Source organism: Neopelma chrysocephalum, unplaced genomic scaffold (genome assembly GCF_003984885.1).
Source record: "Neopelma chrysocephalum unplaced genomic scaffold, ASM398488v2 Primary Assembly neopelma1_63, whole genome shotgun sequence".
Lineage (NCBI taxonomy): Eukaryota > Metazoa > Chordata > Aves > Passeriformes > Pipridae > Neopelma > Neopelma chrysocephalum.
Genome location: NW_020897720.1, coordinates 1,640,103 through 1,664,927, shown reverse-complemented (window position 1 = coordinate 1,664,927; position 24,825 = coordinate 1,640,103). Strand labels below are relative to the sequence as shown.

The window sequence follows — 24,825 nt, the reverse complement described above, 5'->3', positions numbered from 1 at the left end:
CTTGCTTTGCAATCTATTCCAGGCACACAATTGCCATATGCTCTTCACACTGACAGCTACTAGAACAAAATTTCATTTTTCATTTTACAAAGTCCTTTTAGGCTCAACCAGAACATTTTGTTTTGTTGTTGGTCTGCCTTGAAAAAAACCAAAATTAGAGATGTTGCCAAATAAAACGCTGTCTTAAAATAGAGGATTCCAGTTTTTCCTCCATGATGTTTTTGTCTGAGGTTGTTCTGCCTGTTTGACTTGAGTACCTGCACAGCTGATTCCAACAGCATTTGAAAATTCCTGATAAATAGTTGGGGCAGGGAATTTCACTCCCGTGTATTTCAGGCAGCACTTTACTGAACAAAGTCTAGCTGTGTCTCTGTCTCTGTGACAGTTCATAGCACAAACAGCTATGCAAATTATCACTGCCTTAGCATTATAAATACTGCCTCACCTAGCACAAATTAATGCATCTCCTCTGTTAATGACCTTTACAGCTTTGCACAGATAAATCTGCCAAGTGAAACTGCAGCAGCCTGGGTGAGTTCAGTCCTCTCGCAGAGGCTGTGAGCTCCTGCAGAGCAAGGGGCTTCTCAGGCACCTCACTCTTTATGAACACTTACTGACAGCAGTGGCCACTGTGAAATTCTTTCCAAATTCAAATTACAGAAGGTTTGGGGGTTTTGTGGGGCTTTTTTTCACCCCCCAAATACTAATTATTTATGTTCCACCAACAACACAGTGCAGAAAGAGTCATGTAATTTTCTTGCCATTGAAACCACGTGTTTCTTACATCAGTGTCAGGTGTCTGAAGGCAGAGAGCCCCTTCGGCACAGCGGGCAGATGATTTCCTTCCAAGTATCTGAAAAAAGTCAGATTTGACAATTACACAAACACATACTAACAAGAACTTGTGTCACTCAATCGGCACCACAAATGAGGAAAATATAAAGTCAGTCACTAATGAAATTACCTTTGATTCATTGCTTTGAAACTCTAGTAGTTTTCCCTTTATAAGTGAATTACCCCACATGCAAAGCACGACAGCAGCTTATTGATTTATTTTATTTTTTAAGACTTGGAAGCAAATAAAGGATCTCTGGCCTACAGCAAACAGAAATGACCATTTGGTTCTCCTATGACAGCAACTGAAGGGAGGGAGAAAAATTGCATGGCTTGTGCCCTGAACTTAAAGTTACCTTTAACAAGTTTGTGTAACAGCACTGACTGCTCCCTGACCCTATTAGGGAAGGTTTGCCTTGGGAGGGTAAGTTCCTTGTACGGCCAGAATGGGAAGAGGAGCTGCACTGCCACATCTCTGGGCTGCAAAAAGTCCCACTTACTCCAGTGTCAACAGAAACATCCACAAGTTTGGTGCCACATCCATCACAGCAATTCTGACTATGGCACACACACCCTCCTCACCTTTCCTGTTCACAGTGTGCTGGTACAGGAGGAAAACTTGGTGTAAATTGAAGACCCAAGACCAAGCTCTCTTTGAATAGAGGTTCCTCCTACAGGTACTAAGTGTATTTAATAAAATATCTGGTGTTTCCAGCATGAAAGTTGTTTGAGACACCATTGATTATGTCTCTGTGTATTTACATGCACAGTAGGGCTAAAGCCTTGGGGATAATCCCATGTCCTTACACAGGCACACAGTGCCTGCATTTTGCAGTTTTTCTCCACTGAGGAAACACAATCAGTGAGTAACCAAGAGAAAAACCCTGAACAAATACAATACTTCCAAAAAGCTTGCCCAGAAGAGAGCATGGATACTCCAGACTCCACAGCTGACCTGTGGTAGCAACAGGGTGTGGGGGGTTCCTGTTTATTACAATAAACTAGAGACAGAGCTGGAGTTTTTTTCCTTAACCTTGGCTTTTAGGTGAAACTGCATCCCTGGAGGATACCAAAGGGATAAGTCTCCAGAGGAAAGTGACTGCTGTGGTGCCATGGCAGTGCCAAGGGCATCCTCCAGACATCTGCCAGAAGCCACATCTACCTGGGAAACAAATCCAACCTTCTCAGAAAGCACCGTGTAGGAGGAAGGGATTTTTCCCTCACAGATGGAGATAAAAGATGAAATGATATTTCCCTTCCTTGCAAGATACTTTGTGGGATTTTTTTCTAAGATAGACAGACAATGCAATTGATGTGGCATGTTTTGAAATATAATCAAGTGTAGCCAGGAAATGCAGCCCACAGACACCAGAACACTTAATGTGCTGCCTCTGCTGCTGAAAACAGAATCTGATAATTATGTTAAGAATTTTTATTCCACACATACAATTTCCTTTTCTTTGGCAACAGAGCTCCTTATTCCACTTTTACTACAGCAAACAACAATTATAATAGATTATTATTGTGCTGTATGTTCCCCCTCTACATTAACTGTAACAACACAGAGATACTTGTGTAAACTAAATCCAAGAAAATTTTCCCACAAACTTTATTTTTACATCATTTAAAAATAAAAGCCTATAAACACTAACAGAATTTCTTGCATAATACATTTTATAACTGTCACATCATTTTTCCCCCTTCTATTTCAGCATAACTCCCTCTCACCCTTTGCTGCTGCTTCAGGTCACTTTTCAACTGAACTTCTCCAGCTGAACTACTCCAACCATCCTCACAGTTATCCCTCCTGCCTGTGCACAGGATGCCATCAGGCAGAGTTACCTTAGCCCATGCACTGCAGCTCTCCTAATTCCTGCCAGGATTAGGCTGGGCAAGGCAGGACTACTGGCTTCTGACTTTTTAACCAAAAGTAAATTTCTTTCTCAGTGAAAAAAGCCTACTGAACAAATAATTCTCTCCATTGACAGTGATCTGAGTGACAGAGTTGCACATGCAACAGTTAAAAGCAGGGACAGCTGCTCTGCTGACAAAGATTGTCACCAACCAGAGTATGGGTTAGTTGCGCCACGCTTACACTTCCCATGGACATCCATGGTCAGCAAGTGTAAAGTCACTCGCTCCATTTTGGCTAAATTTGTCATAAATTATTTTGAAAACAGAGTTCTTTGGTGAACTCACACCATAAATTGTTATGTAGATCCTCAGAATTCAGCCCCATGTGTTACTGTTTAAACGGGGCAAGCCACGTCTCATTCCCCCAGTCACGCTCTGCTGTGGATGCAGCAAGTCACTGGGAGCCCGTGCCTTCTCCTTCATCCCAGAAAATCACAAATCCCAAACCCATGCAAGAGGATAGGTCAAGGTTCCAGCCTTTATTTCAAATGTAAAATCCAAAGGATTTCTAAAGGAAATCAAAAGCAGGTCATGTATTATGTATTTGGAAGTTATATATGACTTTCGTTTAAGAAAGGAGACTCAGTTTTTGCAATATGTTGAAATCTTCAGAAACATATTTTCAGGATATTCTCTTGTTGATCTCAATAAGAAACAGCCTGCAATTTAAACAAACTGATGGTAGTGAGCCAAGGTTTTTTCCCTCCTATTTTGCTTTCTGCTGCAATCAAAAGTCAAGGGTGCACATTTTAATCCAGTTCTTTATGACTCAGACTAACATAGACATGCAGACCCCTGGAGTTAAACTCCTACAGAAGATCTGCTTTGAATAGCTCTGGATTTGCACTGCAGCAATTTGATGGTTATATAAATGTGCTAGCAGAAAACTGCAATACTTATACCAGTGGTATAGTTTCTGAACAAACACAATTTTACTCAGAAAAAGTACCAATAACACACTTTTCATGCACACATAAGAACAATTCACCACTGTTAAACCTCTCACCACATTATCCAAAGCATGGCAGCAGTTTCTAAGCATTTCATTCTGAAAGCACATTTAAATGCAGGGAATTTGAAAAAAAAAAAAACAACAGAGCTTTTAGGGCATAAGAGGCTTGCCAAGAATCAGGAGGATCTGAGCTGCAATATTTGAAGAAACCAATGGCTGCAAGTGAAGGTCAGGCCTCTATCAGAGCTGGGGGGTGCAGGGGCAGCAGCTCCCCACCTTGCTGGGCTGAACATGATGGATGGGGGCTGCAAAAGGGCTGGAAGCTGAACACAGTGAGTAACAGAATTATCCCTGAGGGTGAACGGGCAGAGAGAGTTACAAAACTTGTGTATGGGTACATATATACAAATAAAATATCACGTTCGAAGCCGGAGACCCCCTGCCCAAACAAAACAAAATACCCATAAAAGAGGGATGTAGAGGGAAGATTACATTTTAAATTCTTTTCAGTCCTTAGCCAAAGGAAGATGATGTCCATGGGATCTGATATGCAAAGAAATTCTGGTATGAATGAAAAACCTATATCTAATTTCAATGCTTGGAGTCAATTTATTAATATACAGAGTCAAGAGTGAGTGTCAGCTGCCTTAATACAGACACTGACTAGTATCCAAAACAACCTCATTTGCTTCCTGAAGTTTTTAGACTCTAGTTTAAATATCAGATTGGAAATTGGTTTTTTACCCTGTGAATGCTGCTGGGAATCCTCAAGTCTCGATGATGACAACAAGAAATTACCAAAGAAAAAACTGAAAAAAACCAAACCAAAACAAAAAACCACCAAAATATGTGTTCAGTTGTCACAGAAAGCCACCTCCCTCCTACCTGGAAAAGCTTCTTGGAAAACATGGCTGGAGATGGGTAAGTGGCCAGGATGGCTGGCACTGTGGGAATGGCCCCAGGGCTCATCCAGCACCTTTCACACGCACTAACATTGCACATAAAAAATTTAAAGCTATGCATAAAAGATGACAGCTGTTCTTTTTCCAACTGGTCTATTTTTGTACTGAAACCACTTGGATTGGAGGTGATATAACCAGCACAAGGTGCCAAAGCATCATGTAACAATTTGAATCACTTTGACTCCTTTTTGTACTGAAATGTCTATTCAGCCATAAAGTCAAGCTCACAGTGGCAATCTGTGCTAAGAGAAGAAACTGGAGAGAGAGAAATCAGTTCTCAGGCAGCAATTGAAAAGGCACAAAGCCTTCCCTTTAATTTCTCTATTTATTTCATATAGAATGCTACATCACACAAAAAAAGATGATGCTTGACAATCTTATGAAGCTATAAAATTGTTATACTCTGAAATTTTTTGATGCAGATACCAAATATCCTAACATTTTGAGTCAAGTTTAAGTTCCTAAAAACAGTGATCTAGAAAAGAATTGGACTGTGAAAGATGAAACATCCACAGAGCATGACTTTTAAGAGCTTTAATTACAGTTTCTTGAGAAGAACAAAAATTCAAGTGTGGATCTGGGTAAGAATCTGGACCTTGAACTTTCTTAAGCTGTGGCAGATTTGGACTCCAGATTTTGCTGTATTTGCTGTACAGATCACAACCTACATGTCTGACACACAGAAACACGGGTGTGTTTGAGGAAAGTGAAGGCCCTAAAGTTAAATATACTTTTAGTCTCTATTAGTGCTAATGCCACATTTCTCATATTTACTCAAACTTTACCAGTCGTTGAACATGTTATTTGATAGTATTGCTACCATTTACTTTTTCTAAACTATCAGATTTGAAATGCAGATTAAGTCCTGTATTTCATCTGTAACTAAAGTATCCTCTACAGAGCTATCCCTTCTCTCAATGGGAGAATCTCCCTCCACAGAGGGAGGTGTAAAACCTCTCATGACACAGGACCAGGTAAGCCTAAGCTTTGATCTAAATTGTTTCTCTCCTTTATTATCACAGGAGAATTCACTGAATCCCGTGCTAAGGGTCAGTGTGTAAAACAGTGGATTCCCAGACAACCAAGAGCATTTGCATTCTCAAGCAGATGATTTTCATCAGATATCTCACTCCAGAGCTTCCCTTTGATCAGCAGCAACACAGGCAAACTGAAAAATGGTACTAAACTCTTACAATATTCTACATGTATCATAACTAACTGCTCTGAGAATATTTATGGCACCAATTTGCACGGCCCAGTACGAGCCACTGTTTTTAGTCACAAGTCAAAAGAAATCACAAGCGCCTCAGGAGATGGAAGGGAAGGTTGAGATTGGTGGTAAATACCTCCAGGTAGACGTGAAAACCGATGTGTCAAGCACAGGAACCTACCACAAAGAACAAGAAACAGAGATGGGAGAGGGAAGGTTTGTGAGGAGAGAAAGAGAAATGGCCAAAGTAACGCAAATATTAGTATGTACTGATATAAATGGAAAGAAAAACAATCACTAACAATGATCTATGGATGCAGGTTTTCCTAACAATCCCACCAGTGCAATCCTATAGCTCAGTGTCATGACAACATTTGGAGCCTAGAGATGACATGATGAGTACATATTTATTTTAAAACACACCACGCTCATTATGTTACAGCTTGTGCACACGCCGTCCACATAATTGCCTCCAATGTTTTTCCCCAGTGCAAAATATTATTTGCTGTAGGTCCATAAAAGCAGCTGGATGCTGTCAGATAAGACTTTACTAGAAATAGACTATACTTTTGTGGAAAAAAAAGAAAAAACCCTAGTGTTCACACGCTGAGGTAATACATAAAAGGAAAAAGAGCATGGGAAACTTGGTTCAAACAGATTTGGGAAAAAAAGTAGAAGAAAAGGAAAGCCTAAAACACTAAGCAGCAGTGAGGCCAAGTTCCAAACCAGCTCACTGCATGAATGTTTTACTTCTGAACAACTGGACCAGAAAACTGAGTATGGCCAAAAAACCCAAGGCATCTCTTCAGGGCAAACAGTGGGGGAAAAAAATGCAGGCAGTTTGTAAATATACAGCAAAGGAATTTGCAAGAAACAACAAATTATTTTTGTATTCCCAAGAAGCTGGAAGAATTGCCCATGATGATGGTGTTTTGTGAAGGACTAAATGGGAATTAGAGATTTCTTGCATCATCATTCCTCTAAAAAGCCAGGAGACTTAGTGATCTTTTCAACTCTGTTCTAGATGGAAGCCTTCCCTGCCAAGGTAATCCCTCCTCCCAAGGGTGGTACAAACCAAACATAGGGATGTCTCCTGCCATTCCAAGCTCTAAATATGAAGGAGATAATGGTTTTCACGTGTCTTGTCTACATATACATCCAAACCAGAAACTCTGGAAGAAAGCTGGAAAGAGTGAGCCTGTGTCTCCACTCCACCATGCAATAAAACTTTGCTGGTGATCTTTTTTGCTGAGCTTAGGTACAGTGAAATTTGACCCAGAAAGGGTAACATTTTCCCTGTGTGCCTGTGCAAGAGATATGTCCAGTTTTGCACATTGCTATTTAATAGCTGTTACGAGGAAAGGATTCCTGTTTTAAGACTATTTTAAGACCTCTAAAAGAATTTAAAAGAACTTCTGAGGAGGCTGTATTCAGCCACAACAGACTGGTTTAACCAGATATATGGCAGCTCTTTTCCCTTAAGCCACGTTGTATAAAAACACTGCAGCTAAATAAAAAAGCACTGCAATTCATGTGCCTGGTAAATGAACATGTCAATAGTGGAAGTTTATAAATGTCAGGATGGTGCATTCAGAAAAGCTGCACTAAAATGCTCCCCTGAATCCTATCCCTGCTCAGGTCTCCTGCAGGGAGGGGGCTGTGGGCTGCCAGGACAAGAGGGTTTTCATGTCCTTGCTGTCCCCTTGTCACCACCTCTGTCCTCAGTGACCGTGGGGTTGGGCGAGTGCCTGGTGGGAGCACAGGGAGCCCAGGACACTGCCCAGAGGTCTTGGATGTGGGAGTGAGGAAGGAGAGTGGGGGCAGTGGCAACATGGGAAGGGTTTTTAGTGTCTCTGAGCACCTCTGAGGGCTGTACCAGTGAGGAAGGTGAAGGCAGCCCTGCCCTGGAGGCTGCTGTGGCTCCCTCTAGACATCCAACAGCACTGACATCTTCTGCAACAGGTACCTCAGGAGCATTCTGATTGCAAGTGCTAAACAGACATCCACTGCCACCACAGAAACAAAACAGCTTCTAGAGTACACTCCAGGCTTAGGAGACAGTTCAAGGTATCTAGGAGTGCCCTAAGGAAATGGGGGTATTTTACTTATTTATTTTGTTGAGTGTTAATATATTGAAAAAGATAACTCTCTTTCACCCTGTGCCCAGAAAGTTAATGGGTTCTCTCTGCCAGGTTCCAGCTGTCCTGGAAATGAGGCAAGAGGTGGAGTTCCACGGGGGATACTGTTTGTCATAGCAACAATGGCCATTCTCAAACACAGAACAATTAAAATGTGTAAGTTCACACTGGTAACTTGGAACCTGCATGACAGTCCTTTCTGGATGATGGGCAACATCTTTATCTCAGTCTGGATGCAGAAGAAAGGCAAGTAAGATTGATTATTTCTTATTTACTTATTTCATTCTTGTCACAGTTTCCACGGACACATGAAATTTCTTGCTTCAGTACCTGAAGCCCATCTTTTGGTATAGATACAAATAAGGAGCTCAATTTTTGTTGGTTGAGAGTGAGATCAGGATTGAATTTTGAGACAGCTGGGACAGATTCAAGGTTATATTTGCAGAACATGAAATATTCAGAGCCAGGCAGTCCATGGCTGACAGTGTTCTGCTGACACATTTCTGGATGGAAAGCAGAAAGCTGCACTAGAGTTTTGCACAGCCAAGAGGTTCCTACTGAAGAAGACAGTCACGTAAACTCCTATGAACTCAAACTGCTCAGTTCCAGGCTATTGCCTCACTTGCCAAGAAACAGTTAAGAAATATAGCAGTTTTCAGGAATGTGAGATTAATTTCACTCTTTTTGTGAAAGTTACGTTGTCAGTGTATCAGATAATATCAGTAAAACTCAATATGCAAGATTCAAAGACAAAAATTCCTCAGCGTGGCAGTGGAAATCAAAGTAACATCTGTGACATCTTAGTGTTGGCAAGTCCCATTTGAATGCAATCAAACCTGAACAAGAGCAGAACAGAAACCACCTTGCAGGCTTCTTACCACTGATGGCAATATATAAGGAAATACAGGTCAGGATGTGGCTTTTAATGCAAACCACTATTAACCATGCCCTGGTCAATGGTGTTCCAAGGATGTATTCATTAATGTAAAATTTCCATGTTAATTTGAGTTACCACAAGCACTTTCAGTACCCTTCCCATTCAGCAACAAAGTCTTATATTTGACTACAACACTGGTAAAAACATTGTAAACCCCATTCTCCCACTGTGAAGGGAGTAAAAATAAGCCTAGATACTAGAAAACAGCAGAATCAGATTTTAATTCATTATAAAATTCACTGAACATACAACTAACTCAACCAATTATTTTCACATAGCAATGTTGATGAGATTGTAACAAGTTCCAGTAACGACTCACCTGGGATAGATTTGAATATGGGCCTAAAGGGGAAAAGCTCAGTATTTCTACTGCCAACTGTTTAAGCCAAGCAGTTCCATGAGTGTATTTTCTTTCCATGGAAAGAAAATCCAGTTTAAAGTAGATGAAAAGACAACAAGGAAGATGGTTCTCAACTAGGATGAATTTACTTTACCATATAATCTAATTGTCTGTTATTTCATGAGGTTTGGAGAAAAGAATTCCTTGTTTCGATCACCAGCTTTCTTTTTCCTTTTCTTTTTTTTTAATCTCCTCAGAGGATAATTAGCTCACAGCTGCGTAACTCAGGAACTTATTTCCATCATCCCTTCAAACTGCCTGTTGTGAGCTTGGGCTTTGCAGAAGTGCTACAGGATTACTTGATACTAATATATGCATTTGTTCCCTACACCCAGAATTAATGGGTACAAGGACAGATAAACCCTGTTCCCGTTACAGAGCAATTTATTCAGTCAAGGGACAAATAAGTACAGAAATTACAGTCAGAACATATGGGAAGCACCAAAGCACAAAATCACTGAAGTCAAAGGCAAACCCCCGAGGGACCTCCAAAGCCTCCCTATGATGTAATTTCATGAACTTCTGATGAAAGGGGTGAGGTAAAAGGTAACTCACAGCTCAGTCACGTCCTTGGGAATTCCTTTGGGCAACATCCGCAGCCCTTTGTTGCTGCAGCGAACCACGGAGTCCACACAGGTACACTGGGAAGGACAAGGAGGTGAAAGCAAGCAGCTGCTCTCATCATTACCTGCACAGGGAGAGAGGTGGAACACCAGGAAGTCAGTTTTCCAGCCCAAATCAGGCCCTTTGGAGATAAAACCGCTGACAAGGACCAAGGAGGGACACCCCTGAATCCACGATATTTTAAATAGATTCAACGCTTTGGGTCAGCCTTCATACAGGTTCTTCAGGCATGTGACCAGTTCATAAACTGAATAGCCACACTTTTAAGGAGAATCTACTTTGTAATTCTGCAAACTGCAGCCCAGTCAGTCGTGTGAATCCCAAATCCTTCCCCCACCCACAATGTCCCAGAGGAAATGGAGAACTTAACCATTAATTTAATGAATTACGACGAATTTAAGACCATCATCTAAGATGCCCTTAAATTCACTACCTACATGCTATTCACTGCCTACCCTGCTTTAGGAAGACTTTTTTAAAATTCAGCTTTTAGATGTTTATTTTTTAAAGTCAGCCTGGCACTTTGTTTATCATCTGAATTGTAAAGCCTCATTGTTTTTGACAACGATAGCCAGGCAAACAACAACGTGAAGCAGAATACTCCCAACTGCTGGCAATCCATCTGTGCACACATAAAAATATCTACTTTCTCCAAAAGCGGTTTCAAAGGTCCATAAACAGCAGATTAAATCTTTTAATTGAAGAACAATAGGGTTTCTGCAGAAGAAACCCAACTCTTTGAAGCTAAGAACATTAAAGCATGGATTTTCCCCAAAAGCAACAGGCTTTGCAAAACATAAGGCACATGCACGGTGCGGGATCACCATGCACACGAAAGGAAACACTTAGTGGCACATTCCCGGGATGACAGGGAGAGGAACCACACAACTGTGTGTGAGCACAGGCAGCCCGGGCTGCCCAGCAGACACAGAGCACACAGCCTGCCCTTGTTGTGAGCTGCCTGGCTCTGCCTTTTAACTGATGCAAGGACTAATTGAGGCAGATCTGTTCCTTTCTTCTCTCTGCTGGAGGCACCCACAAGCACTGAGATTAAAGAATAAGACTGGAAGCCCTGATTTAAGATAACAGGATGACCCTGAACTGCACGGGTAGGGAATCATTTGCATTCAGAGGGCTGGGGAGGCACCACCAGCCTGGAGAGGAACAGGGAGGACTTTTTTTTTTTTTCCAGTTCTCTCCCCAGCTGAGCTTAATGACTGGAAACAAAATTCAAAGTCCTTCACAAACCTGCAGAAAGAGCATGTTTTTTCAGCATATTTAATTTTCCCCTGTGTTCTGCATTTCACATTTCACACCCTGCCACCACCTACCTTCCATTCCCCACGGCTCTGAGTGACTGAATGACAGAGAAGGATTCCAAGTGTGGAATGACATCTTGTGCACAAGGATTTTTTTTTTTCTCCCAAGTGTAAAATGTCATTTTGGGGACCAGGATTTTTTTTTTTTCCTCCCAAACTAAAAGTAAATGATTCTTTAATGACTAAACTTGGGTCCCTTGAGCTCTGAGCTCAAGTACCTGGGCCTGTTGCCAGATTGCTCAACTAGGATAGGAATTAATTTTTACTCTTAGTAGGAAACTTGTATCACTCTTATGGTCTCTTCAGAGCTAAGACTAACTGCAGCTCCAGCCTATCTGGTCTTAATATGCTACAAGTCAAGTTAGCAATGCAGTCATCAGGCAATTTTCTCCTTACTATTTTCTTTAAAATCTGCTTGATCAGAAGTCAAAAAAACTACCTGGAAAATGAAAGAAATGTCAGGATATTTTCTTTTAAATATAGACCCAACAAAGGTTTAAGCATCACTGAGTCATTTAAAATAATATCTAAGTTTTTTTTTAATTCCCTGTATTCATACCTGTTACTGGTGACCCTGAAAAGTATCCAAAACTAAAAGGCTTTCCAAGCAAGCACCATTCCCACTGGCTTCAGAGTGTTAACCAAGTGTATAAATAAGGAAGTGGAAGGAAGGCCCAGGATTATACACAGGATTAGACAAAGCAGAACATTTGTCTGTAGTAAATTCATTTTTATATTTAGGTGCAAATAGTATAAATTCAGTAACTGGAAACCAAGAATAAAAATAAACTCCTGATAGAGAACAATGATCATCTCTAGGTGGCTGTCTTGTTCATCACTGAACTGAAATGTTTATCCTGCAGTACTATTTGACATGAAGGGACGTTCTCACAGAGCTGCCAACATTATCACAAATGCCAAAATAAATTGGATTTTCTTACCGTCACAGGTGAAGTCCTGGACATCTACATCTTGGATTGGAATATCCTTTAAGAAAAAGGGTTTCAAGCAGCGTGGATTTCCACTGACAATTCTCTTCTTCCTCAACCATTTCCCCAGCCAGGCCAAATGGCAGTTACAGTTAAAGGAGTTGGCCAGCAAATTACTGCAAGGGAACAAGACACGACTGCATTACAAATGAACATAGAGAAATACTGAAATAACTGCACAAAGATGAGGGGCTCCAAGTCCAAGCTCTTCCCTGCCATCTGTTTCTGTGAGATCCCTCCTGCATCCTTCAGATCAGGGAAGTTCTATGCAGGTTTTATACTAGGACTAGGATTGTAATTAATATATAAATATATAGATATGCGTATATATATAGATATATCTATAAAGCAAAGTACTTACTGTTTCAATTGTAAAAAACAGGAAGCTGACTATGTTATGTACAGAGACAGGGAGAACAAATAGCCTCAGTCTGAGGTTGTCTCATGGAAGAAAAATGAGCTGTCAGAGCTTGTGTACGGAAAATGAGGTATCTAAACTAACACTGATGGAATTTGCATGTCATGTGTGAATATGTCTGAGAGTTTAATTATTTTGGTAGTAGAGAAAGAAAGATGATAATGAAATTTCTTCAAATCAAGAATTTCTTTGAGACAAGAAATTTTAAGGCCCAAGAAACAGGTACTTCAAATGCAGGTGTAGTAGCTGAAGACCTTGTAAGCCTTCGCTTGCAACACACTTTCACAAACCTAAAGGATTTCAGCCAAGCAATTCCTTCAGAAAACAATAATGCTGAAGACAAACACATATGGCTCCATTGAGGTGTGGCAGCAAGAAAACAAACCCAAACCAACTCCTAAATTCTATAGGTTCTAGGCCAACTTCACAGAGGCACAATATGATTTACAGCTGCTCTTGGCACTGCAGAACAGCCCATTTCAATACTGCTGGCCTGGAGCTCTGGGCTGTAATCACACGTGGATCTAGCACAGGCTATTGGACATTGTGGAGAAGGAGAACTGAGGGGAGCAGAAAACTCAGCAGAATGTTCAGTAATAACAACCCTGAACCTGCTTCATGCTGAGCAGGATTCAAACCTGCCACAGAGAGGTGAGAAAACCAACAGGTTACACGGGAGCTTTTGGACAGAAGGTGCAGAGAGCCCTGAAAGCACTACTCTAATTCTAGCTGCTTTCCTTCTGAATTGTTTTCCATTTTCTTTAATCCATAATGGGACCACATGCAGGATGCCTTGTGTGTTTTCCACGCTGATATACTTTGGCATGAACAGAGTGCTCAAACCAAATGTCTGAACCGCCAACGCTGAGGGAGCCGACGCTTCAAAGGCCATTTGTTCCACTGGTGGAAGAGAGTGAGATCATGTTCACAGAACTACCTCCATGACACAGATCCTGAGAATTAAACATTCCACAATTGGAAACAAACAGCAGGTGTGTATAATCAGGTTTCTGGAAAACCAGCAGCTCTGGGTTGTAAAGAACATTTCTCACATCCAGAGAGCATCTTACTGAGACATATCAAAAAGTTTCAGAAACATTCCATCATTTAATTGAGAAAATGCTCCAAAAATAATTATCCTTGTCTAGAGAGGAGAGATTGCTTTGATTTAATGTGCTACTGCTTGCTAGCTGAGCAGCAGTAACTATCCACAAACACTCATTTTCTTCTTGGCAAACACAGGTTAACATATGACCAAATTCATTAAATCCTAAGGTTAGAATTTGGATTATGCTTTTCTTAGGAAATAAGAAAGAAATAAATGGCTTGCTACACATAAAATTAATAAATAAGCAAATCTACCATTTTGGAATTCAAATAACTCTGGGCAAAAAAGAACAAATTTGTCTTGTCAGCAATTGCACACATCCTCCTGCTACTTTGGCAACATCTAAATTTCATCCTTTTCCAACTGCAGAGCAGTGATTTTTTTGCTTTAATGCAGTGTACATGCCTATACATAAATGCTCTTTCCATGGCAAATCTGTGATGCAAGTTTTGATAAAAATGTAAGATCAAGGCTCTCTTTAAAGTATCACATGGGAAATGAGATTCCCTACCTGGCTTGAAATGTAAGGTCTGGAAAGGCTGATTATATGCAAAAGCTTTACTGTCCAACCTGGCTATTCAAGTGGAGTACTCAAATCACCAACAGTAATGTGGGGAAGACAAACTGATGTAAAAATTCATCATTAATAATCAGAGTTCCTACACATAAGATAGGGATTTAACCACTCAAACAGAAATACAGCAATCAAACTTCTAGCAGAGATGTTGTACTATCATTAAATTCAGGAGTGTTTACTCAAGGACATAGACATATTTTTAAAATCAAGGGGAAATAGAAGTCTTGACAAATGAAATATGCATATCCTACTACAAATGTCTCTTCAAAATTGCAAAGAAGCCATAGAATCTTAACTACTTAAATGGATTCTAGTGACCTCTTAAAAAAACATGCTGAAACACATTTGGATGGTTTTGAAATTAGGTTGGAAATATATTCTGGAATTCAGATTAAGTTTATCCTAGAACAGTGGCATGTTATTCTGATGAACCAGGCACCATTCTGGCATTAGCTCCATGCACCTATTAGAATAATAATCCATGGAAAACCAGTTCTGCTTGCAAATATGTCCACTTGGCTGTGTAAGGACTGAAAGACATGACTGAACTCTCTGTATGCACAAGTGCAAGCACACTTCAAATTAAGATGCTACAGTAGCTAGTTTGACTAATAAAAAATAAAAACCTGCTATTTTTTTTATCAATAACTTACAAAATAGATGTTCTTCCCCTATTGAAAACCATTAGTCAGGGTATTATTGTCAGAGCTGCCCGTGTTTTGAGAATATCAATGAGGCTGAGTCACAAAGAGTAAGAACAAAAGGAGCAATATTTTTTAGTGCTGTAAGTATGCCAATATAAAAATGGAAATGGAATTTTGCATGAATTTTTGGCTCATATCAATAGATGTAAAAGTAAAGTCATTACAATACCCAATTAACTCCCAGAGTGTGGGCTGAACAGGAAAAGCAGTCACACTATCAAACTTCAGCAGTGTTGTCATCTAATACATCCACCTACAATGGAGAACTGCTGGGAAATGAACACAGCTGAATTTTGCATTTATACATGAAAAATCACTATAGCCTTAAACCAATGTCTAAAGAAGTCAAAAGCACACCTCTTCTGTCTGTAGATCAAATACAGAATGAAAATGTGTCAAAGAACAAACTTTTTCATCAAGACACAGCCAGGAACCAACAGGATTACAATCAGTGCCAAAGCAATGCATTCTAATTAGCAGCAGCTTTAATTGCTCTTGCTACAAAGTGCAATAATCTCTTTTCCACAGCCGAAAAAATAAGAAAATAGGCTATTAACAAAACATGACAATTCTATGCAAGACTTTACAGACTGATTCAGAGAGTCCCAAGTACAAAAGGAATCATGGAAGGAAGAACAGAGACAACTGTACAAGGAGCAGGCACTGCCTGCAGCACAGTGAGAACAAGCTTTCAGCAAGTACCACTTGCCTTGACCAGTGACTTGAAAACAGTCAGTAAAAACAATCTGGTTGTTTTTCTCTTTTTGTCCATCAGTTTCAAGGAGACTTTTGGGATTACAAAATGTAAATGGATGAAGAGTCTGTGTTCCTTATGCTGCACGGAGCTAATGCCAAAATGATAACTGATTTTCTGGTGAAAAGTTATAACAACAAAATGAAAAGTGTGAGCAACAAAGCAGCTGAGATTCAACACTTCTTTTTTCCCCCCAACATGATGGAGAATGCTTTCCAAAGCTGAAATGCAATAGCACCACTAGTTTATTTTGACTGGACAATTAGGCAGTATTTTCAGGACAGACAACTTCCATTAACAGCAACATCAGGGTCCCCACTCAGAGCTGGAAACAAAGGGCAGACTTTCTTTCCATATTTATCAGTCTGCACTTTATTAAAATGGACACACTACAAAAAGCATTTAAAAGTACGTAAGAAACATGGGACGTACTCCAGAGGAGGAATGAGAAGTGTAAGAGAATTAACAGAAAGCTTATGTTGGGATTTTCAAATTCACATTCAGTAAGACTTGACTGTTTTGTGTTCTTCAGTTGTTCTGAAAATCTAGGCATTAGCTAGTAGATTTCTTCTGATATTTAACTAATTTAACTGAAAGCCAAGAAAGCTGTTCTCACAAAATCAGACTCTACTGAAGCTAAAGCAGCTTCAGGGAGCTGAAGTGTAAGATAAGCTACATCTTTCTGAATCTGCAGAGTTTGTTTTATGTGAACTTCTATTGCACATTGCACTGGGCTATGACACAGCAAAAGCCACAGTCATCCTGCCTGAGGCTGCCAACCTCCGAGTGTTTTCAGCCACTCCAGCTGAAGCAATTCAAATGTTTTTCTAAATCACACCTTGTATCCCCCAAACCTGGGATGGAGCTTTCTTTCCCTAAATAAGGTTTTCGATACAAACTGCAAGGTTGTCTTTTCAAAAGGAAAGCACAGAGTAACAGCAGCATGGCATGTTCGTGCCATAAAAAGATGACTTACATCGTAGACAAGGAGACCAATGTGCTGAAGGCTCCAGGCGTGATAGTGCTGATGTGATTGTCATACAGAGAAAGGAGCCTCACTGAGCTCAGGCCAGCAAAGGTGTCGTTGTTTATACAGCTGATAGAGTTGCTCCTCAGCATCCTGCAAGGATTAAAACAGGGAATTAGGAACTACTGGGAGGGGGTATAATTTCAGGATAGGAGGTCCTTTACCAAGGGCATCAACAGAGGCTTTGGAAAGTGCTCTGTTTTTATTGATTGCTGAAGGAGAACACAGCCAGAGGAGGGCTAGATTCATGTAAACATGGTCTCATGAATTTAAAACACATCTCTTCCACACAACATTAGGAGCTGAGGGGGAGATCCATATCTGAATGCAGTATGTAATTACAATTATGACTAGTGACAAACTTGAAATAAAAATTAAAGGCTCAATTTAGTAAATATCAGAGTCAGGATAATCATAAGTCAGGACGTATTTCAGAATTCAATTGAGAAAGACTGCCAGAAGTGTGTGACAATAACAATATTAGTTGCATTACTTCTGCTACTATCATGGGTGTTTTTTTGTAATCCACAATGCAAGAGTATGGAAGGGAACAGCATCCTCAGCAGAAATCAAGGAATAGCTTAGGAAAGATTCCCAGACCTAGCACAAGCTCTGAAATGTCATTATCATCATTAATTGAGAAGATGAAAAACAGTAATCATCCTATAAAATGATTTTTGCTCAGTGCTTGTACCAGATGAATCAGTGCTGTGTTTTGGAAGATACATCTCTCGGAGTTGTTATGGTAACAATGAACTCCACGATAGAGCCCAATTAATCTGAAAGGCTGGAGTATCTTGTTTCACTCCATTGCAAAAAAGGCTCGTGTGTATTTGTTACACTGTGTGCCAATCAATAGCTGGGTCTGTAAACACCACTGCACTGTTGTGATTCTCCTACTGAGGTGAAAAATTATTCAGTAATTAAAGCAAAAATCCACAAAATACATGCAGCTCATGCTGCTGTTCCAGTGAATTGATCCTCCAAATTAAGGAAGCTTAAACATCTTGGTATCAAATTCATGCAGTGGACAACAAAAATTCAGGCTCCCTGAGGAGTTTGGATTTAAATCTCAGATTGGTGTCTGCCAGTTGGGCATTTAAATGCTACATCAGTGATACCTAAAAAACACCAAACAGAGATTAAACATGGCTGGGAAGAAATTCAGGGCCATCACGTTTGAGGGCTGAACATGATGTTGCTGTTGCATTACTGCTCTCTGTGTACAGTCACCATCAGAGGCACTACGGTCTCGGTAATTCTGGGATTGCAGCTGGGGTGAAACTGTGTCAGGAAAGACTCCCAGGGCACAGAGACACACACCTGACAGGGGGAGTACTAAGCTGTCTGAAAGCCAGGTCAAGACCACAAGCTCTACAACGAACAGCGCAGTAACTGAGGAAAGTAAGGCTCTCAAGTAGGAAACATTTCCCCAGCTCTGTAGGTAATGCAGAACTGCAAGATGGGAAGGCCAAATTTGGACACCAAAATACCTTGCACAGTGATTTATTACATTTCAGGAACATACAGTCTTTTATAAAAACTGGACCGTGACCTTTATGAATGTGGCCCCTTTGCAGTAGATTGCTATTCTAATGCTGAAAGGAAGTCAATTAATGGATAGCAATATATGCCCCTCAAGCCAAACCCTTTGGTTTCATATCATGGTTCACCATGCACCGTGTGCCCTTCCTGAAAGAAAACTTATACTCACAGATCCTCATATCATGCTGTGTATATTTAGACTGCTTTATCAGCTGGGGGAAATGTAGGTCAGGTCAGCAGGATAGCTTGAATGTTAAGTATCTTTTTATTAAAAAATGCTGAATTTTGTTTAGGAGCACTGCCACGGGCTGCTTTACGGCATAAAAATTAATTTAATATCTATGGGCAGTATTTTCAAATCCCTTAGTAAAGTGCATACATTAAATTAAAGAGCAGATGGCTGTAACCACAAAAAAAAATGTTAAAGGAACAGCAAAAGTTCCATATTTGTCATTACAGACCAAAGTCCTTGAAATGAAACTTGAATTTCTTTTTATGCTTGAGTAAGGGCTGAAGTAATTATGCCATACCTTGCAACATAAGAAGCATTTGTGGCTAATGAATACATTGCAGATTTTAATTGCATTTTGATTCCTAGAGTCTATTTACTGACCTCACCTAGTCAAGTTCTTGCTTCCTAGAGCAGGGCAGACTATGCAAGAGAGGTACTTTTCACTTTAGAGTGAGTGCCCACTACCTATGTCAGCTCCTAGCCCACTATGAGGCTTTTCAAAAGCAGATCAACAATTTGGGTGGAGGAGGAGCGGGAGGATGGACTAAGAGAGGGCACACATTCCCATGTGCCTCGTTTCCACAGGAAATAACAAAATAATAGAGGTATTAAATTATTAAAACTGCACAAATTTGCCACACGCCAGGTTCACCATCATTTTACTCCTGAAATTCTTGAAAATCTATTTTACAGAAATAGCAGATAAATCTCAAACCCGCCCAAAAGTAGAAATATATTGAAGACTTCCAAACCATGCTGCAAGACCCAGCAGCAGCACTTGTTGTCTAGTAACAGGTATTTCAGCAGGAATCACTGACCTGGAGCACTTTCACTGCACTTAGAGAGGAACAAAGACACGTCTTTGCACTTACAAGGTCTTGAGCCCCGTGAGGCCTCTGAACATCCTCCCGTGCACTGATTCCAGCTGGTTCTCTGTCAGGATCAGTTCCTGCACTCCCGAAGCTCCGTCAAATGCACCTTCTCGGATCTCCTTGATCTTATTGTTGCTGAGATTTCTGGAAGGACACAACCAGTCACCATGAGAAAATCAGTGGTGTTTTATTCCAAACATACATCACCACACTGGAAGGAGGAGGATAGGAGGAATTCGTGCCTTTTAGTGGTTATCTAAAGAGATGTTTGTTCAGCAAGGAGAGTATCCAGAAACCACATCAAAAGCACAGTTATATCAGATACATCAGGATAATTTAAATTAATGGAATTACCAGCTCTTTAACACCTCATGTAGTTCTTTCTTATACGTGTCTCAGAGATACAATAAGTGAGAGTTTCTAACATCTGATTCATGTCCATGAAGGAATGGACAAAGCTTGGGACTGTGTTCTCATCTGGCAAGGATCAGTTAATGTTACTACCATTGAAATGGTGTCACTCGTGGAAATATGGACCACTTTTATTTAGTGCACCATGGATCTGACACAAATTCTAGTATGTGCATGAACTCCCAGGCACTTAAATCAAACACTGCCAATCAAAATGAAATGAGTATCACTTAATTGTCAATTCACAGCTACTGCAATATACAGCATTATTTTCTAAGTATTTACTCTGCCTATACCACCTCAAGATGTTTGCTTATAGATCAACATTGGAAAACTTTGATCTGCAAAGTCAAATGAAGTTCTGCTGAAATGCAAAATTAATCTTTTGAATATTTCATATTTGTGAAAACCTCAGTGAACAGACAATTTCTGAATGATAAAAGTGCCATTAGAGATGCATAAAAATAAATGGCATTTAATTATTTAAAACATTTATATAGAAGGCCTTAAAGACATTAGAACTTTGTGCCTCAGTCCTTCAAGTATCTCCCATGATGTCCTGTATAGATCACGATGAATAATCCTATTTGTTTAGGTTTATGACAGGAAACACTATTCTTTGTTTCACTATCCACAAGAAAAAAAGGGAAAGTGCAAGATATGTTCTTGCTCCCAAGAAGATGCCAAATTCCAAAACCATTATTCATACTGAATAGCACATTATTCCAGAAATGATCCCAGCATGAGTAATAGTTTCAAAATCCAATTCCAGGTGATATAAAACAAATGACAAGGTATCAGATTAACACCTGGGCTACTCTGCTCAGAAGAACTGGCAATCTTACTGGGATAAAAGTTGACAGAAGACATGGTAAGAGATAGCTTGGCCTCAGATAGAAATAATATGGGTCTTGCTCTTTGCAGAAGTCATCACTTAATTAAAAAAAAAAAAGAAATTGAGTCTTGGAGATACGTTTCATGTGGGAAACTGGAGTACACTGGTTTATGTCTGCTGAACAACTGTCAGAGAGTGGGCCCTACAGCATGTGGCCCGTCACCTCTTGTGCATTCTGTGATCAGAAAGAATAGGAGCACGCCAGCAATCAGCCAAAAATAACATAAAACCATACAGAAATACTTACATGCAGATTTTGCTTTCCAGAAGTTTAGTGCTTTGTGCTAACGCTCACATGAAGAGTTTATGTTCAGTGTCAGAGCAAGTCAAGGAAGGATATTCTGACATATGCATTTAATTTTGGGGCTCAGCTATTTCTCTGGTGGAAATGTTTATAGCTCAGCATCTCTTTTGAATGCTGGCATAAATAAATGATCCCAAAGATCCCTTTCCTGGTAAAGATCATGCCACAATGCATATTTGCACAAAAATGAATGAATAAATAAGTAAATGTTTGAGGTGGGAAGGGAGGGCGAGTTGCTTTATTAGACAGGCTTTGACTTTCAAGTCACAGATTGCACACTGACCTACACTTGTAGTTATAAAGTTTTATCAGTTACTTTTTACCATCTAAAAGACATTTAGTTGCACCTATTAAAACATGGGTGTGATTTTAATGGTCTATTAGATACTGAAGGCAAAAAAGAGCAAATCTTGGAGACAAAAGCTGGTCACCATCTGCAAGGGAATTGGCACCTTTATACAATGCAAACCATCTGAATTTTAATTGCTGCCAAAGAACTTCTGCAGATAGGCAACTTCACTCCTTTGAATTAATAATGCCTGATCATTTCAACAACATAAAATTGCCCAAAAAATATGCCAGCAGTCTCAGGAGAAGCCAGTTATATATACTTTTCCCATGCAAAAGATTTGAAAATCGAAGATTAAATGCTACAGTGAAATCAAAGTTGCAAGGCAGAGGAAAGACAAGCCCTGTAATAATGAATAGGCAAAGATGACACTGCCCTGCAATCCTGCTTGGAGTGTTGTCAAAGCAGATGTTCTGCCAGCCTGGGTTTTGTTATTTGTCTTCCTGAATTAAAGTTTCCCCATATCAGAATGCAACCAAAAAAAAAAAAAAAAAGGTAGATGACAACACTCATTCACCAAAAAAAAAGTTTCCTCCTAAAGTCTGAACAGCTACAATAATAAACATGAGAAATCGCACACTTTTCAGTCTAGAATGCCAGCAAAATAATCAGCTGGTACAAAGCTTGAAAAATGAAAGCACTGAAAACTTTACCTGCTCTGCAACTCAGAGACCTCTAATTCCATCCTTCCCAGCCCTAAAAAAATCTTTCAAATGTGGTCATCACATTTGACAAGGAATTGTTTTATCAGAAGAAAACCACTGACAGACTTAACAGCAAACTCCCACTTCTGGAAAAGCCCTATCCTCTTGCAACACTAAGCCTCCATAAGGAATTCTTCTTGAAATACTGGAAGACAATGGAAAAGAAACTGAGCTATGAGATTCCTGCCCTCTGGCAGGACCCAAATGGGAGCCTATAGTCAACCTGGTCACTCAAGGAGGCTTATTGTAAGGGCTCCCTGATTTACTCTGGTGATAACATTTAATCCTATTTCCAGACTTTTATTTTGGGCAAGAGGTCAAAATAAATTTTCAGAAAGCCTGGGTCTACTTTATGGGAGGCTGTGAAAAGGAAATGAACAGATCAAGAAGCTATCAAGGTGACATTGTTCACACAGCTCACTTTTCAGTCAGATTTCATTTACTTTATGGCTAAAGTTTATAATAATATTATTTCTGTTGATCTCATAACTTCAACAGAGAACAAGCTGGATTCTATTCAGACTTAACAGAAGCAATCCTGCTGTACCTGCTGGGTAAATGTTAACATTCCAGGGTGCTGTTCACTGCTGAGTTACTGACACACCTTCCCATCCACAGGACTGCAAAGGCTCTGCTTGGTCTCACCTCAAACCCTGTATTTTTATCATACAAACAGCCTGTTCCAAGTGGGATTTCCCTAGGATATTTCTGTCTGCTGGTGATGTGTTTGGAATCTTCAAGTATTTGCTGGGAGTAAAAGCCCAGTGCTGTTGCATTCTTCAGGAGGATGCTGAGAAGGTTTTACAGACTTTACCAATAGTCTGGCTGGTTTTTATAGTGTGAGCTGTTTTCAGAAGCAGGATGGCACTGAAAGTCTTAAATACTACAGAGACAGTGAATTGCACCCAGTGACACTCCTACAGTCATTCAGCAGAGCAGATTGATGGCCTCACTGAAGAAAAAGGGAGGCGCATGATGAGCCCAAATGCCACGAACCACAACACACTCTGCAATATGATTTCCAGAAAATAAAGTCTGTTCCTGTATAACAAGCGACAGCTGACTGCAACCTCATTTGCCACGGCAAAATTCATGCTCAGGGGAAAGAACAGCAGGTAACATCTTTTTTCCAAGGACACAAACTACTTCTGCCTTCCCAAGAAACTTGAGATTCTGGTTTCGAAACTGACTTCATGTCTGCAAACTTTATCATGATTCAATTTTATCTGACATGTAAAATGCTTCAAATCCTGGTCTGAAACTGTCTGACACTCCATACAATTCAATCCAGCAGAAACACACATTAAACTTCCAAAGGCAATTATATACTAGAGGTGGGTTGGCAGTACCAGCTATTGCCAAGACAGCCTGACACTTCTTATTATAAGACCATATTATATGTTCACTTTGTAACTAAGCAAGACTTAAGAGAATGAATTGTTAGATGACCCTTTCAAGTTTTGAGGTAAATATTTTTTATTGCTCTTGTTCTCAAGAAAAGAGGTCAGTCCCCTTTTTCCCCAGCACTGCATGAAGTGTGGCAGTTCACCCTTTCTATTTTGAATTTGAGTTCATTGCTGATTTTTTTGCCCTGAAACAGCTGCTGGGATCTCAGTGGGAATGGTCAGTCCCACTATTTCCTGTGGGCACAGGCAGGCTCTGGAGATGAGATGACATCTGGGGGCTGCAGCCTCTCTCTGTGGGTCAGCATCCCATTTCAGCCAGCAAGGGTATCTCTGCTCCCTCTGAGTTGGGTACTTGGGGGTTTTGGAGCTTGAACCTGTCTGCTGTGGCCAGAAGACCCTTCCAGGCTCCCACTGCCATGGGAGTCCCCAAGCACTGGAGGGTTTTTTCTCTGAGTAACAACTTGAGGTAGTCCTAGGGAGTTGTGGGGTCCCCTGCATTTGCTTCATTCTGAATTTGGTACTTGCTGCAAGCCAAAGTCCAAACTTGTGGATGGTGATGTCTCCCCTCACCCTCCCTGATAAGAGACCTTGCTGTGCTGTGAGAACATCTCCCACTGGAAACATAATCACCTGTGAAAGGCAGAAGCTTCCAGCTCCCAGGGCTGGAGGGCAGCAGGTCCTGGAGCCTTTCTACCTCATGGGGATAGGATACCCCCAAAAATCCAAGTCATGGAGCTGCTCCCACTCTTCAAATGCTCAGAAACACATCCTTGTATTTCTCCTGCACTTTCAGCAGATTCAAAGTGCTCTTTTCTAACCACCTTGCAAAATACTAGTGGCACAGTCCTTGGAGCCTGGAAGTGACTGTAATGGGACTTCAGCTTTCAGAGACAAGGCTTCCCTTTACACTTGCAAGGTGAGGTGAGGCAATGTGGCAAGAATGCAATGAAAGCAACACAGAGCTCACTGGAGAACCCAGTAAATTACTTCTGGACTGGGCTAAATCTGTCTAGAAGAATCTAGATCAACCTTTTTATTCTACTGGAGAAGCATCACACATAAAGACGAATTCAAATTTAGGTTAGGAAAATAGCATTATGCATATGAGATTTTGCAGCTAATTATTGTTGATTTTTTTTTTCAAAGCCATACGCAGACGTGTTAACCTTTTAAAAACCAGCAGGGTAATTTTAGCTATTTGATTCCTAAATAAAATGTGGTAACACTTTGCATTATGAAT

General features: G+C 40.3%; 1 protein-coding gene across 2 annotated transcripts in view; it reads right to left on the bottom strand.

Annotated features, from left to right (window-relative positions):
• SLIT3 (slit guidance ligand 3) overlaps nucleotides 1–24,825 on the bottom strand; it is a 479,718-nt gene that overhangs the window by 85,918 nt on the left and 368,975 nt on the right. For both annotated transcript variants that reach the window (XM_027682483.1, XM_027682484.1), the window contains 5 exons: nucleotides 19,517–19,660; nucleotides 16,817–16,960; nucleotides 12,232–12,395; nucleotides 9,903–10,035; nucleotides 785–853 (listed from right to left, as the gene is read on the bottom strand). In XM_027682483.1, the coding sequence (XP_027538284.1) occupies nucleotides 785–853; nucleotides 9,903–10,035; nucleotides 12,232–12,395; nucleotides 16,817–16,960; nucleotides 19,517–19,660 (654 nt within the window). The remainder of the gene's footprint in view (nucleotides 1–784; nucleotides 854–9,902; nucleotides 10,036–12,231; nucleotides 12,396–16,816; nucleotides 16,961–19,516; nucleotides 19,661–24,825) is intronic.